A 10,409-nucleotide genomic window follows, 5' to 3' on the forward strand; every position below is an offset into this window, starting at 1 on the left:
GGGATGTTTTTTATGAGAACCTGGGGTGGTTCAGTACAGAACCCAAACTGTATTTTTCTGACTTCAATTTCATGCAAATCTCTCCTTAGGCAATGTTTCAAACTTTTTCAGTTATTTTCTTACCTGTGCTTCTTGTTCCTTTTATTTTGCCAATGGACTCTCAAAGAAACAATGAGGCTTTGGGCTACCATTCCCATCAGATCACCATGGCAGAAAGGAATTGCCACTAGGATGGTCAGCGAGAAGGTATTAGCATGCCCTGAACAACAGCAGTGAATCACTTCAATTGTAAAGCAGAGCTTGGTAGATGAGTACAAGCCTCACACATGATAAGATGCACCCATGTCCACATACTCTGCACCAGTCTAGCACGACTGACGTCCTTGTTTTAGGCTTGCATGTGCTAGGAATGGGATGAAGCAGTGGAGAGATCAGGACCTCCATGGTAACACACATTCTTCTCAGTTGTAAATCAACTAACAAGTAGGTAAAGTGACTTTAGAAGAGAAAGGATATCCCAGGCAAAGCAGAACTGGAAAAGCTGGTATAGGTAAAGGAAGACAAAGGGAAGAATTAGAAAGAAAGGCCTTCTGACATAGCAAGATAATCACCTCATAAAGGAATTCAAGTATATCCTAGAAGCCACAAATATTTGACAAATACTTGTTATTGCCAAAAAAACAAACAGAGCTAGAACCCAAAAGACAGATAAGACAAATATCTGAAAGGTACCACAGCCACAAGAAAATTCGGGGGGTGGGGGTGGAGGGGAGTGGGGGGAAGAAAAAAAAAAGGTATCACTAATAGAAGAACAGGACAATAAAGGTAACCTGGTTACTCCCACAAGCCTAAATGACTGCTTCCCTGATTTTCATTGAGGATGAACGTGTTAGACCATGGGTTAAAGAGAGGATGTCTAAGAGAAGGAGTAGAAGGGAGAAATGGCTACAACACAATAAATGAAGGCAGACACGTGGAGAGCAGAACAGAGCCTGCTGTGCTCCAACCGGAGGAACCAGACTGTCTTGATCCCAGAATCCTGAAGCACAGTTAACCACAAATCCAGGTGTGAGGATTTTCAGTAAGCTAACTGACTTGAAGGCGTTACCACGGGCAAGGAGAACAGCGAACATTTCAGTAAGGAGCCATGCTGGAAGCAGTCTGGAACTGTGTGTTTGATGTCTGTGCAGTCATCCAGGAAAACTCCTGAAGGGAATTTTTACTCCAGACAAAAAAATCAATTAACAAAGGGTTAAAAGGTAGCATGGGTTTATGGAAAAACAGTTTTGTGGGACAAGCCTGTACTGTAGTATAAAATCCAAAGTTCAGACATGCAGAGAATAATAAAACACAGGTTTTGTTCTCTGTTAGTATCCTAGGAAGAAGTGAGTGAAGAGAGGAAGAAGCTGGCTGTACTAAGGAGCCAGCGGGTGACGGGGAGCTGACTGTGGTGTGACTGAAAAACACAAGTGCATGTCCACTTGTGGTACTTCCAGTAACGACAGGAAAACGTGAATGTTCATGACAGAGGCACCACTGAGAAGGCTGTTTAAAATACTCTGCTGCAGCATCCTCTCTCAAGAGAAAACAATTAAAACTGGAAGAGGCCTGCAGAAAGGACGTCCCAGTGACTGGAGCACGGCTGTTATCACGCAAGACTGCCAGGGTTTAGCTTATGTAACTTGAAAAAAAACAGTGGGAATTTGATAGACAAATATGGGGAAAGAGGAAGTAAACAGCAGAGGAGGATGTCTGGGCCAAATAAAACAAACAGCAATAGACAGAGATGGAAATGAGAAGCGGGTTTCCAGCCGCCGGCCGAGAGGCTCCATCCGGGAGCACGGCGGTGCAATTAGGGGGCCATAAACCCCGAGAGGCAGCGGGAATCAACCTGAGGGAGGACTGACACCAAACCCCAAAGCCCCGGTGCCGGCTGCAGGGTTTTGCCGTGCCGTGCACGCAGCCACCGCCGGCTCCCTCAGCCTTCCCTCAGCGGGGCGGCCGTTGGGGGCCGAAGGGTGGCGGGGCCCGTTGCGGGCCGCCCGTTGCCGCCCCCCCTTCGCCCCGACGTGTCTGCGGGCACGTCCCCGCCGCCGCGGCCCGCCCGCCTCACGTCAGCCGCCCGGCCCCTACTTAAGGCCCTGCTTTCGGGCCCGCCCCGCCACGACCGCCGCTGCGCTCGGCTGAGGAGACCGGGGGGTAGGTGCCCGGCGCCGGGCGGGGGGGCGAAACAAGGCTGAGGGGGGTCGCGGGGAGGTCCCGGCCGCTGCTGGGGGCTGCGGCTCTGCTCCCTTCTGAGGGAGGGAAGGGGGCACAGCGGGGTGCCGGGGGAGGTTGTGGGAGGCAGGGGCCGCCCGGGGAGGTGGAGATGGAGGTGGGGGGGGGGCTGGCGAGGGTCCGTTCGGTGCCGGTTGTTCGGCCGAGCCCCCCCCGGTGGTGGGGCTGCCGGCACGCCCTGGCCCTCAGCCCGGCGCCGCATGGGCGAGGCACCGCGCCCTGCCCTGCCCTGCCCGGGGGCCTTGTGCAAGCGGCGTGATTGCCGCAGCGCCCGCCCCGAGCTTCCCCTCAGCCGGGGGAAAGGGCCTGGGGGGTAGGCAGGGCTCCAGGCTGCGGCTGAACCACGGCCTTAACACCAAGCTACGAGGAGCTAAACTACAAGGAGCTGAAATGTACCCTCAGCTGCTGCTTGGCTCCTAACCTGCAGATTTCCATGAAAATACCAGGCTGAAAACACTTAATTAACTCCGAAATGCTTGAGTGTGGACTCCTCACCAGCCCCGCACGTTGTGCTGCTTCAAGTGCTGGGCACGTGCAGGCTGCGCGCACTGTGCTGGCCCACGCTTCAGGAGACATCTTATGGCGGTCTTTGCTTGCAGCTCTTAGTCAGCCTTCCCTAAATGAGCACGCTGCGGGCTTCCTGTTCCTGCCACCCCAACCCCACTTGGTCCTTACCTGCCATGCCATCTCTGCCTCGCTGCGTGGCCTTTCCTGCACTGCATGAGGTGGTGCCTGTTCAGCGCTAGCTTGAGAATCGAGCTGTGTCTGTGCTTGCATCCATCTGCGAGGCTGCCCCTGCCTTGGGCTCTTCGGGTGAAGCAGAAGCTGGGCAGATGCCAGCATAGCACTGCCTGGGGAAGCAAAGGATCTTGGGGTGAAAGCACGTTACTCCCTCCTTGTCTGGGTGTTTCAGCACACCTGTGGCTGTCACAGGTTAGTTAGAGCTCATACAACCAGGCTGCTGTACAGCTGGTAGCTTAAAAAGAAGTGAGGCTGTGAGGGTTGGTAATGCCACTCAGAGTATCATGTTTCAGGAACACAAGGAACTAGGTATTTCAATGCAGAACTGTACTGTTTCACTTGGAAACAAATCCATAAAACATACTTCAAGGATCATAATGCTTTCAAGAAGACTTTGCCAAATTGTTGTACAACTGCAGCTCTGGAAAGGCTAGAGGCACAGAGTACCAGTTTTTCAGGGCAGCAGAATGCAGACTGACAGACCATGCTGTACTGGGAAGTAGTAAAATGGCTTCCTTTGGTGAAATGTAACATGGATGATCATTTAAACCATTCTGCTAATGCTGCTGGAAAGTTATCCAGCTATGTAATCTATACTGCTCAACTCTATAGTAAGCTTAAACAGTGGATTGTCATGATTAATTCAGTTTTTAATTATTTTGTTGTGATTTATAGTAATTTTCTTAGCATCTGTTAATAAAGTGTATCTGCCCAATACAAATATCCCAGTGTCAGTGAAACCTCTAAGGACTGGAGAGATAATCTGTTGCTTTCCTTTCCGCAGTGTACCATGTCTCTCAAGGATCAGCTCATCCACAATGTCCACAAGGACGAGCATGGCCATGCCCACAATAAGATCAGTGTGGTTGGCGTGGGTGCAGTCGGAATGGCTTGTGCCATCAGCATCCTGATGAGGGTAAGTGTCAAGCTGGGGATCAGGCAGCACAGTTTAGACTACTTGAGATCTAAGAAAAGGGACAAAAAATAATCTGCCTTATTGGACTAATTGAGGTAGCACATCATGAACTTTTGGTTGTACATTACTTGATTTTGGTGCTTGAAATGAAGAAGCTAACTTCAGCAATTTCCTGTCAATAGCTTGTTATTCTAAACCCAAGTTTTCCTTAGTATCTGACACAACATGCTCTGACTCATTCAGCGGTAAATGCAGCTCTGAAATTCCAGATGCCCTTTTTAAGTAGGAGCCCTTTAACACTCCAAACACTGTCCAAACAGACAGACAAAATAGCTTAATTCTTAGTCTGAAGCAAAGAAGATGGAGTGATGGAATACTTCTTTGCAGTGGGAGCTGCTAAAAGTGGTCCTAGGTATTCCACAATGCAGAAGTAATGGAAAATTATATGATAACACTAGGATTGTTTAACTCTAAAATAGGTAGTCTATGAACAACTACAAAGTTATTCTTCATCATTGTCCTGCTAAATCGTGCAACTATTCCATGCAGAATGTGGATATGAAAAGTATATAACTAATTCAAAGTGGATATCCCAGGAGACTAACTTAAATACCTGTCTTGGGAGCAAGTAAAGTGAGAAATGTGAACAGAATTGCTGAAATGGATTGCTGCTTCTAAAAGAATTGTAACTTCACCTTTCAAATTGAGTTCTCTGTTCAGAAATAAACTTACTCTTCAATCCTGGTCTCACACAGGACTTGGCTGATGAACTTGCCCTTGTTGATGTTGTGGAGGACAAGCTGAGAGGAGAGATGCTGGATCTCCAGCATGGCAGCCTCTTCCTTAGAACACCAAAGATTACTTCTGGGAAAGGCAAGTAGTTGGCTCCAATGTACTTATTTGAAAATGGAGATAAGCACATCAAGTCTCAAACTTGGTCATCCAAGTCTAGCACTGAGCCTGCTATCCTAATTATAAGGAAGGGAGCTGATTTCATTTCTGTTACTACAGAAATAGTACTCAGCTGATACTACTTCATACACCTTGTAAAGGGCCATCCAACTAGTATGTTTAGTATGGAAAGATGAACTGAAATACTTGTGGACCTCTGAGAATTGTTTCACAGGCAGTTAGCCTCTACATTACTGCTTACTTGTCAGCTGTAAGTGTGTCAGCTTGCAGTTTAGTGATGGCTTGGCTGGGGCAAGTAGCAGCCATCTCATACCCCAGTAAATACTCAGCTCCAGTGTCCACAGGTGATGCGTTATGAGAGGAGAGCCTTCCTGTTTCTTCTACACAACACTTGCACAGGAGGGTATCCTGACAGCTACCCCATATCTACCTATGGCTGAGGAGTATGGGATACCATTGCCTAAGTTCTGCTTTTTAAGATAGTGATTTGCCTTTAAGGTTGCCACCTGTGGCAATAGGCCACAGCTTTAAAAAAAGAAAAATTTTCCACTTTCTGTAGAAGGAAAGTCTAGAGTAACAATTATCAGTGAAGTTCTAGCAACCTCAAGCTTGAGAATTTTAGGTATCAATGCTAAAAGGAACTGAATTCCTGTCCTGAACCATGCGTACAGGTCATTTGATACAGCCTTTTGTCTGCAGATTACAGTGTGACTGCACACTCCAAGCTGGTCATTGTCACTGCTGGTGCCCGTCAGCAGGAAGGAGAAAGCCGCCTTAACTTGGTGCAGCGCAATGTGAATATCTTCAAATTCATCATTCCCAATGTTGTGAAGTACAGTCCTGACTGCAAGCTGCTGATTGTCTCAAACCCAGGTTTGTCTTGTTTTGCCTTGGCAAGAGGATTTGGCTTAGAGAAGAGCGTTTTCTGCAGTAGGGTGGTCATTATATTAACATGACGACGCACAGGCTTTTAGAAAGTGCTTATGCCATATAAGCACAAAGCAAGAAGTGTTGTTGTCCTCTCCACACACAGCAAGCTGGTTCTCTGCAAAATAAACCAGGTTCCCTCCAATTTGGGTCTTCAGTTGCAAGTGATCTTTAGCAGAAGACACAGTAAGGGGCACTGGTAATTGCATGCATAGTATAAACAGCCTCTTAATTTTGTCTTTATGAACAGTCATTGTGTTAGCCTGCTGCAGGGTCTGGTGATGATCATGACTTCATTCTCTATTCCACCTAACTAGCATGCAAATAAAAATCCTTAGAGATGAACAAAAGATACCACCCTAGTTATCAAACTGTTAATGATTGGCACTTATCTTCACTTTTTTTTTACCTGCAGTGGATATTTTGACCTATGTGGCCTGGAAGATCAGTGGCTTTCCTAAACACCGTGTTATTGGTAGTGGCTGCAACCTGGATTCTGCCCGTTTCCGCCACCTCATGGGAGAAAGACTGGGCATCCATCCTCTGAGCTGCCATGGGTGGATTGTTGGAGAGCATGGAGATTCCAGTGGTAAGGGTGAAATCTGGATATTACATCATTTTTTCTTCCTATACTTTGTTTGCAAGAAACATTTGCAAAGTCTACAGCAAAACTTTGCTCAGAAAGCTTTTGCACTGCAGTAGCTTAAGAATGCAAGTCCTGCTTTAAGTCTTCTGCAGCACAGAGTAACCCTAGATGATCTATATTTGACCTGAGTTATGCTGCTTGGAAAAGGTCATTACTGTAACCTAAGGAGGCTAAAAACTTCTATGCTAAGTTGTTCCCATAACTCTCCAAAAAGCAAACTGCAGAACCAAGAGGGTACAGTTCTCTGCAAGGGACTCCCAAAGATCTGCAGTAGATCTACCAGTACTCAATCAGTTGTCTTTACTGGCATCACTTGATTACTTGAACTATATTTAGGAACAGAATTACAGAGTCAAGTCTAGATGAGGACAGGAGAGAGCAATGTTCTCCTCATTTAGCCTGCACTTTCTCTAGCAACAGCAGAGCAGCACTGTCTGCTTACTGACATCCAATAGGATGCATTTGGAATCAATTTTTATCTTGAGAAACTGCTGCAAAGTACAGTGTTACTGTCAATTTGGTTCGTGTTGTTTAGGAGTTTTGCTTTCATAATGGTACATTAAAACCCTGAAATGTCACATATAAAGAAAAGTGGTTTTATGCTCTTATCTTCTTAGCTCACAATTTAGATTAAATGTAGTAGTATGACCTATGAGACCAAAGTCATATCTAAATCTGTAACATGTGCCATAGATTAATCTAACTAGTTCCTATCTTAACAGTTAACTTGAAGAGGATAAAACTAAGTTTTATTATGTTTGCAAGATTCTTCATCTTGTGAAGCAATTAATCTCTGTGCAATTCTCAGTACCTGTCTGGAGTGGAGTGAATGTTGCTGGCGTCTCCCTGAAGGCTCTTCATCCAGAGCTGGGAACTGATGCAGACAAGGAACACTGGAAGGAAGTTCATAAGCAGGTGGTGGACAGGTAAATACTGATTACCCTTGTTTTTTCTTGAACATGAGGACTAATCGTGAACAACATCTCTAAACTGCATTATTTTTATCTAGTTTAATAAGTGGCCCAAAACAAATGTCAAGGTACAGAAATAGTACAACTTGGAATAATGGTTTAAGAACTAGTGTAAATCTGGCAGTGCTAACTTTTCATTGTTAGTGAGCTTTAAATAAGGAAAGTGTTTTAGCTTCCAAACTTCGAATGTTAGTGAGGGGTGTAGCGTGGACTTGCTCATTTCAGTCCTGTCCACTGATTAGTGAAGTTTGTCATCTTTCTAGATTAAGGCACCTCCAAAATAACTTTCCTACAAACATTCAGTTGAAGCTACTTGTTTTATAATGAGTAATTTTTTTTTTTACTCTGCAGTGCCTATGAGGTCATCAAACTGAAGGGGTACACATCATGGGCTATTGGCCTTTCTGTGGCAGATCTAGCTGAAACTATTATGAAGAACTTAAGAAGAGTGCACCCAATCTCTACAGTTGTTAAGGTGAGCAGCTCTTTTTGCCAACTTTGTCTTAACTGAGAACAGGGGTAACATTCTAGTTTAATTGAACTTGGTTCAGTTTTCCTCATTAGAATACTCTGCAAAACACATACACAAGGCCTACCCTAACTAACTATTCTTACCTACTTTTCAGGGCATGCATGGAATCAAAGAAGATGTCTTCCTAAGCGTTCCTTGTGTACTGGGTAATAATGGCATCACCGATGTAGTGAAGATGATCCTAAAACCTGAAGAGGAGGAGAAATTAAGGAAGAGTGCAGATACACTCTGGGGAATCCAGAAGGAACTACAGTTTTAAGCCTGTTCAAGCAGTTCAGTGTTTTGCAGTTTAACAGGTTTAGTGGTTTGTCTTAATGTTGCACTTTCCAAGTAGGTCAAATCCTTCAATGTATGTATCTCAACTAGAACACAAAAAATGAAATCTGAACAAAGGAGTTTCCTAAAGGTGGTGTTAGGAAACTATTCTAGGATTTTCCCCATGCTCAGACACCCGTGTTCTTAGCCAGAGAGAACCTAGTCTTGTACAGTGAAGTGGTGACATAAATCCAGCATTCAAAGCAGCACTGCCTAGAAACCCTTTGCCTTTTCCTCACCTTGTTTAAACCTTGGCTCAGAACAATAAGTAAGTAGCTCTTATACAACATGAAACCAAAGACTATTTTCTTGCAGTTCAAGGATTGTCAACCCAATTGACAAGCCTTCTCTGCCAGCTGAATAGCTTCAAGAGTTCACTGTTGGTTGGTCCAAATATATTTTCCTAAAACTGCTTTGGAATTTTTGTGTATACTTTTTTTAGAGAACCTTATTTTTGTGTACTGTATCAGACTAGTTGTAAGTTTATCTCCAAAGCATGTTTAAAAAAGTGTTCCAAGTTTCTGTATGCAACAAGACAGCAACTGTTCACCTGTAGTACCAGCTCCAACACCAAATAAAACATCAACGGTTATGTGTCTCCTCAGTTTTCCTTATATAGCTTTCTCTACACTACAGCTCCACTTAAAATCACTACTGACTTTATCAAATACACTTCTTCAGTCACATTAACTTAAACCTCACTTTCGTAAAAAAATTTTGCATATGAAACTAATCTGTTGTCAATTCCAAGTGCTTTGTAAACTTTTTAACACCAGACTGAGTTAAGAGTGCAGAAACATGTACTAATAGGAGTACTTCAATGCTTGGGACTTAAACTTGGTTGCCTTATTAGGGCAAAGAAACTGTTGACATTATTGATAATTATCTGAGAAAAGAGATGTAACGAAGGAAATGTTTTCCTTACATACATGTAAGGAAAGTGTCTCCCCAGCTGATTGAGTATGTGACATCCATAAAAAGTCAACCTGCTGCTAAGTACAGAAAATTATCTCTGGAATAGCAACCATGTATAGTAATAGTGACCAGCATTACTCTGTAAAGCCCATAGTACAGTAGATGAAGAATAAGGTATCTTCTCAATATATAAGAAACCTCTTTATAACAAAGGGGGAAAGGCCTTAATCCTTTTTCTAACACTAGGACATGGCATGTAGCAGGAATGGAAACACCACCTGATTCACTGAAGTGTAGACTTCTGTATGGACTGCAGCTGGTGATGCTTCTCAGAACAAAGTATTTCAAAATACACTGAAACAGGCTGTGAAGCAAATTCAGTAACAAAGGAAAAGCTGTAGCTGTTCTACTGCTTTCTCTTCAAGCTAAATGACCAAAACAGCACCTGGAATGAGAGCACACAGCAACAGTGATTATGAACTCCTGTTTTATGCGTAGAGGAGGAAGATGGTATGAAGCCCTATTTAAAGTTTTTAGAAGATCCACAGGACTTAGATTTTATTCTGTGAAGTCTCACAACGCTTTTCAGTAAGAACTCAAACCTTTTTCAGATCCAACTGTAATGTGAAAAGCCATAAGACCCACCTTTGAGCCACACCTACTATTGCATTAAGACCAAGAAATTTTAGTTTTCATACTAGCTTTGCCAAAGCAGTCCGTTGGTCTTAATTTACAAAAACAAATGGAGGAGGAGAGCAGCATGCTGCTGGGAGGCAGTAAGAGCAGCACCACGTATCCTTATAACACTCCAAGGTGGGTGATAATCTCCATCACAACCTACCCTCTTCTGCAGACTGTGTTGGGTTTAACCATGAGGCTTCTCGCTGTGGGCTCCCAAAACCTCTGCCCCTCATGGCATTGTGGTGCATAGCATTATCAGCCTCACAGGCAGTGCAAATGTAGAGGCCCTTCTGTTTTTCCTAGCATTTTCTACAGAAAAAAAAAAAAGCAATACACAGCAAGGCATAAAGGTACTGTAAGACACGGTCCAGGATGACCATAATCTGATGGCAGTCGATATAGCAGCTAGGTCAAACAGCAGGGCCTCAAAATTCAGTTTCCAGCTTTCATTGGCCACAAGGGAACTGTTACACCAAACGTGAATTATTCTAGCTCAGGACACTGAAGTATCTTCCAAATCTCAAAAGTAAAATGAAAGAATGGTTCGGCTGACACTCCATAAGCCAGGCCTGTTTG

At 44.3% G+C, this 10,409-nt stretch overlaps 1 protein-coding gene across 2 annotated transcripts in view; it reads left to right on the forward strand.

The window, feature by feature from the left end:
* The window catches only part of LOC309878507 (L-lactate dehydrogenase A chain), a 246,290-nt gene extending 237,461 nt beyond the window's left edge, over nucleotides 1-8,829 (forward strand). Inside the window, exons 1-8 of one of the 2 annotated variants that reach the window (XM_082761095.1) lie at nucleotides 1,900-2,199; nucleotides 3,803-3,934; nucleotides 4,690-4,807; nucleotides 5,546-5,719; nucleotides 6,189-6,362; nucleotides 7,228-7,345; nucleotides 7,742-7,865; nucleotides 8,017-8,829. In XM_082761095.1, coding sequence (XP_082617221.1) covers nucleotides 3,809-3,934; nucleotides 4,690-4,807; nucleotides 5,546-5,719; nucleotides 6,189-6,362; nucleotides 7,228-7,345; nucleotides 7,742-7,865; nucleotides 8,017-8,181 — 999 coding nt within the window. In that variant the 5' untranslated portion in view covers nucleotides 1,900-2,199; nucleotides 3,803-3,808 and the 3' untranslated portion in view covers nucleotides 8,182-8,829. Of the gene's footprint in view, nucleotides 1-1,899; nucleotides 2,200-3,802; nucleotides 3,935-4,689; nucleotides 4,808-5,545; nucleotides 5,720-6,188; nucleotides 6,363-7,227; nucleotides 7,346-7,741; nucleotides 7,866-8,016 lie in introns of those variants that run through there. The other variant, XM_082761094.1, reaches the window with a different exon arrangement.
* Nucleotides 8,830-10,409: the final 1,580 nt, after the last annotated feature.

This window comes from Aythya marila (genome assembly GCF_965140915.1).
Source record: "Aythya marila genome assembly, chromosome: 5".
Classification (NCBI taxonomy): Eukaryota; Metazoa; Chordata; class Aves; order Anseriformes; family Anatidae; genus Aythya; species Aythya marila.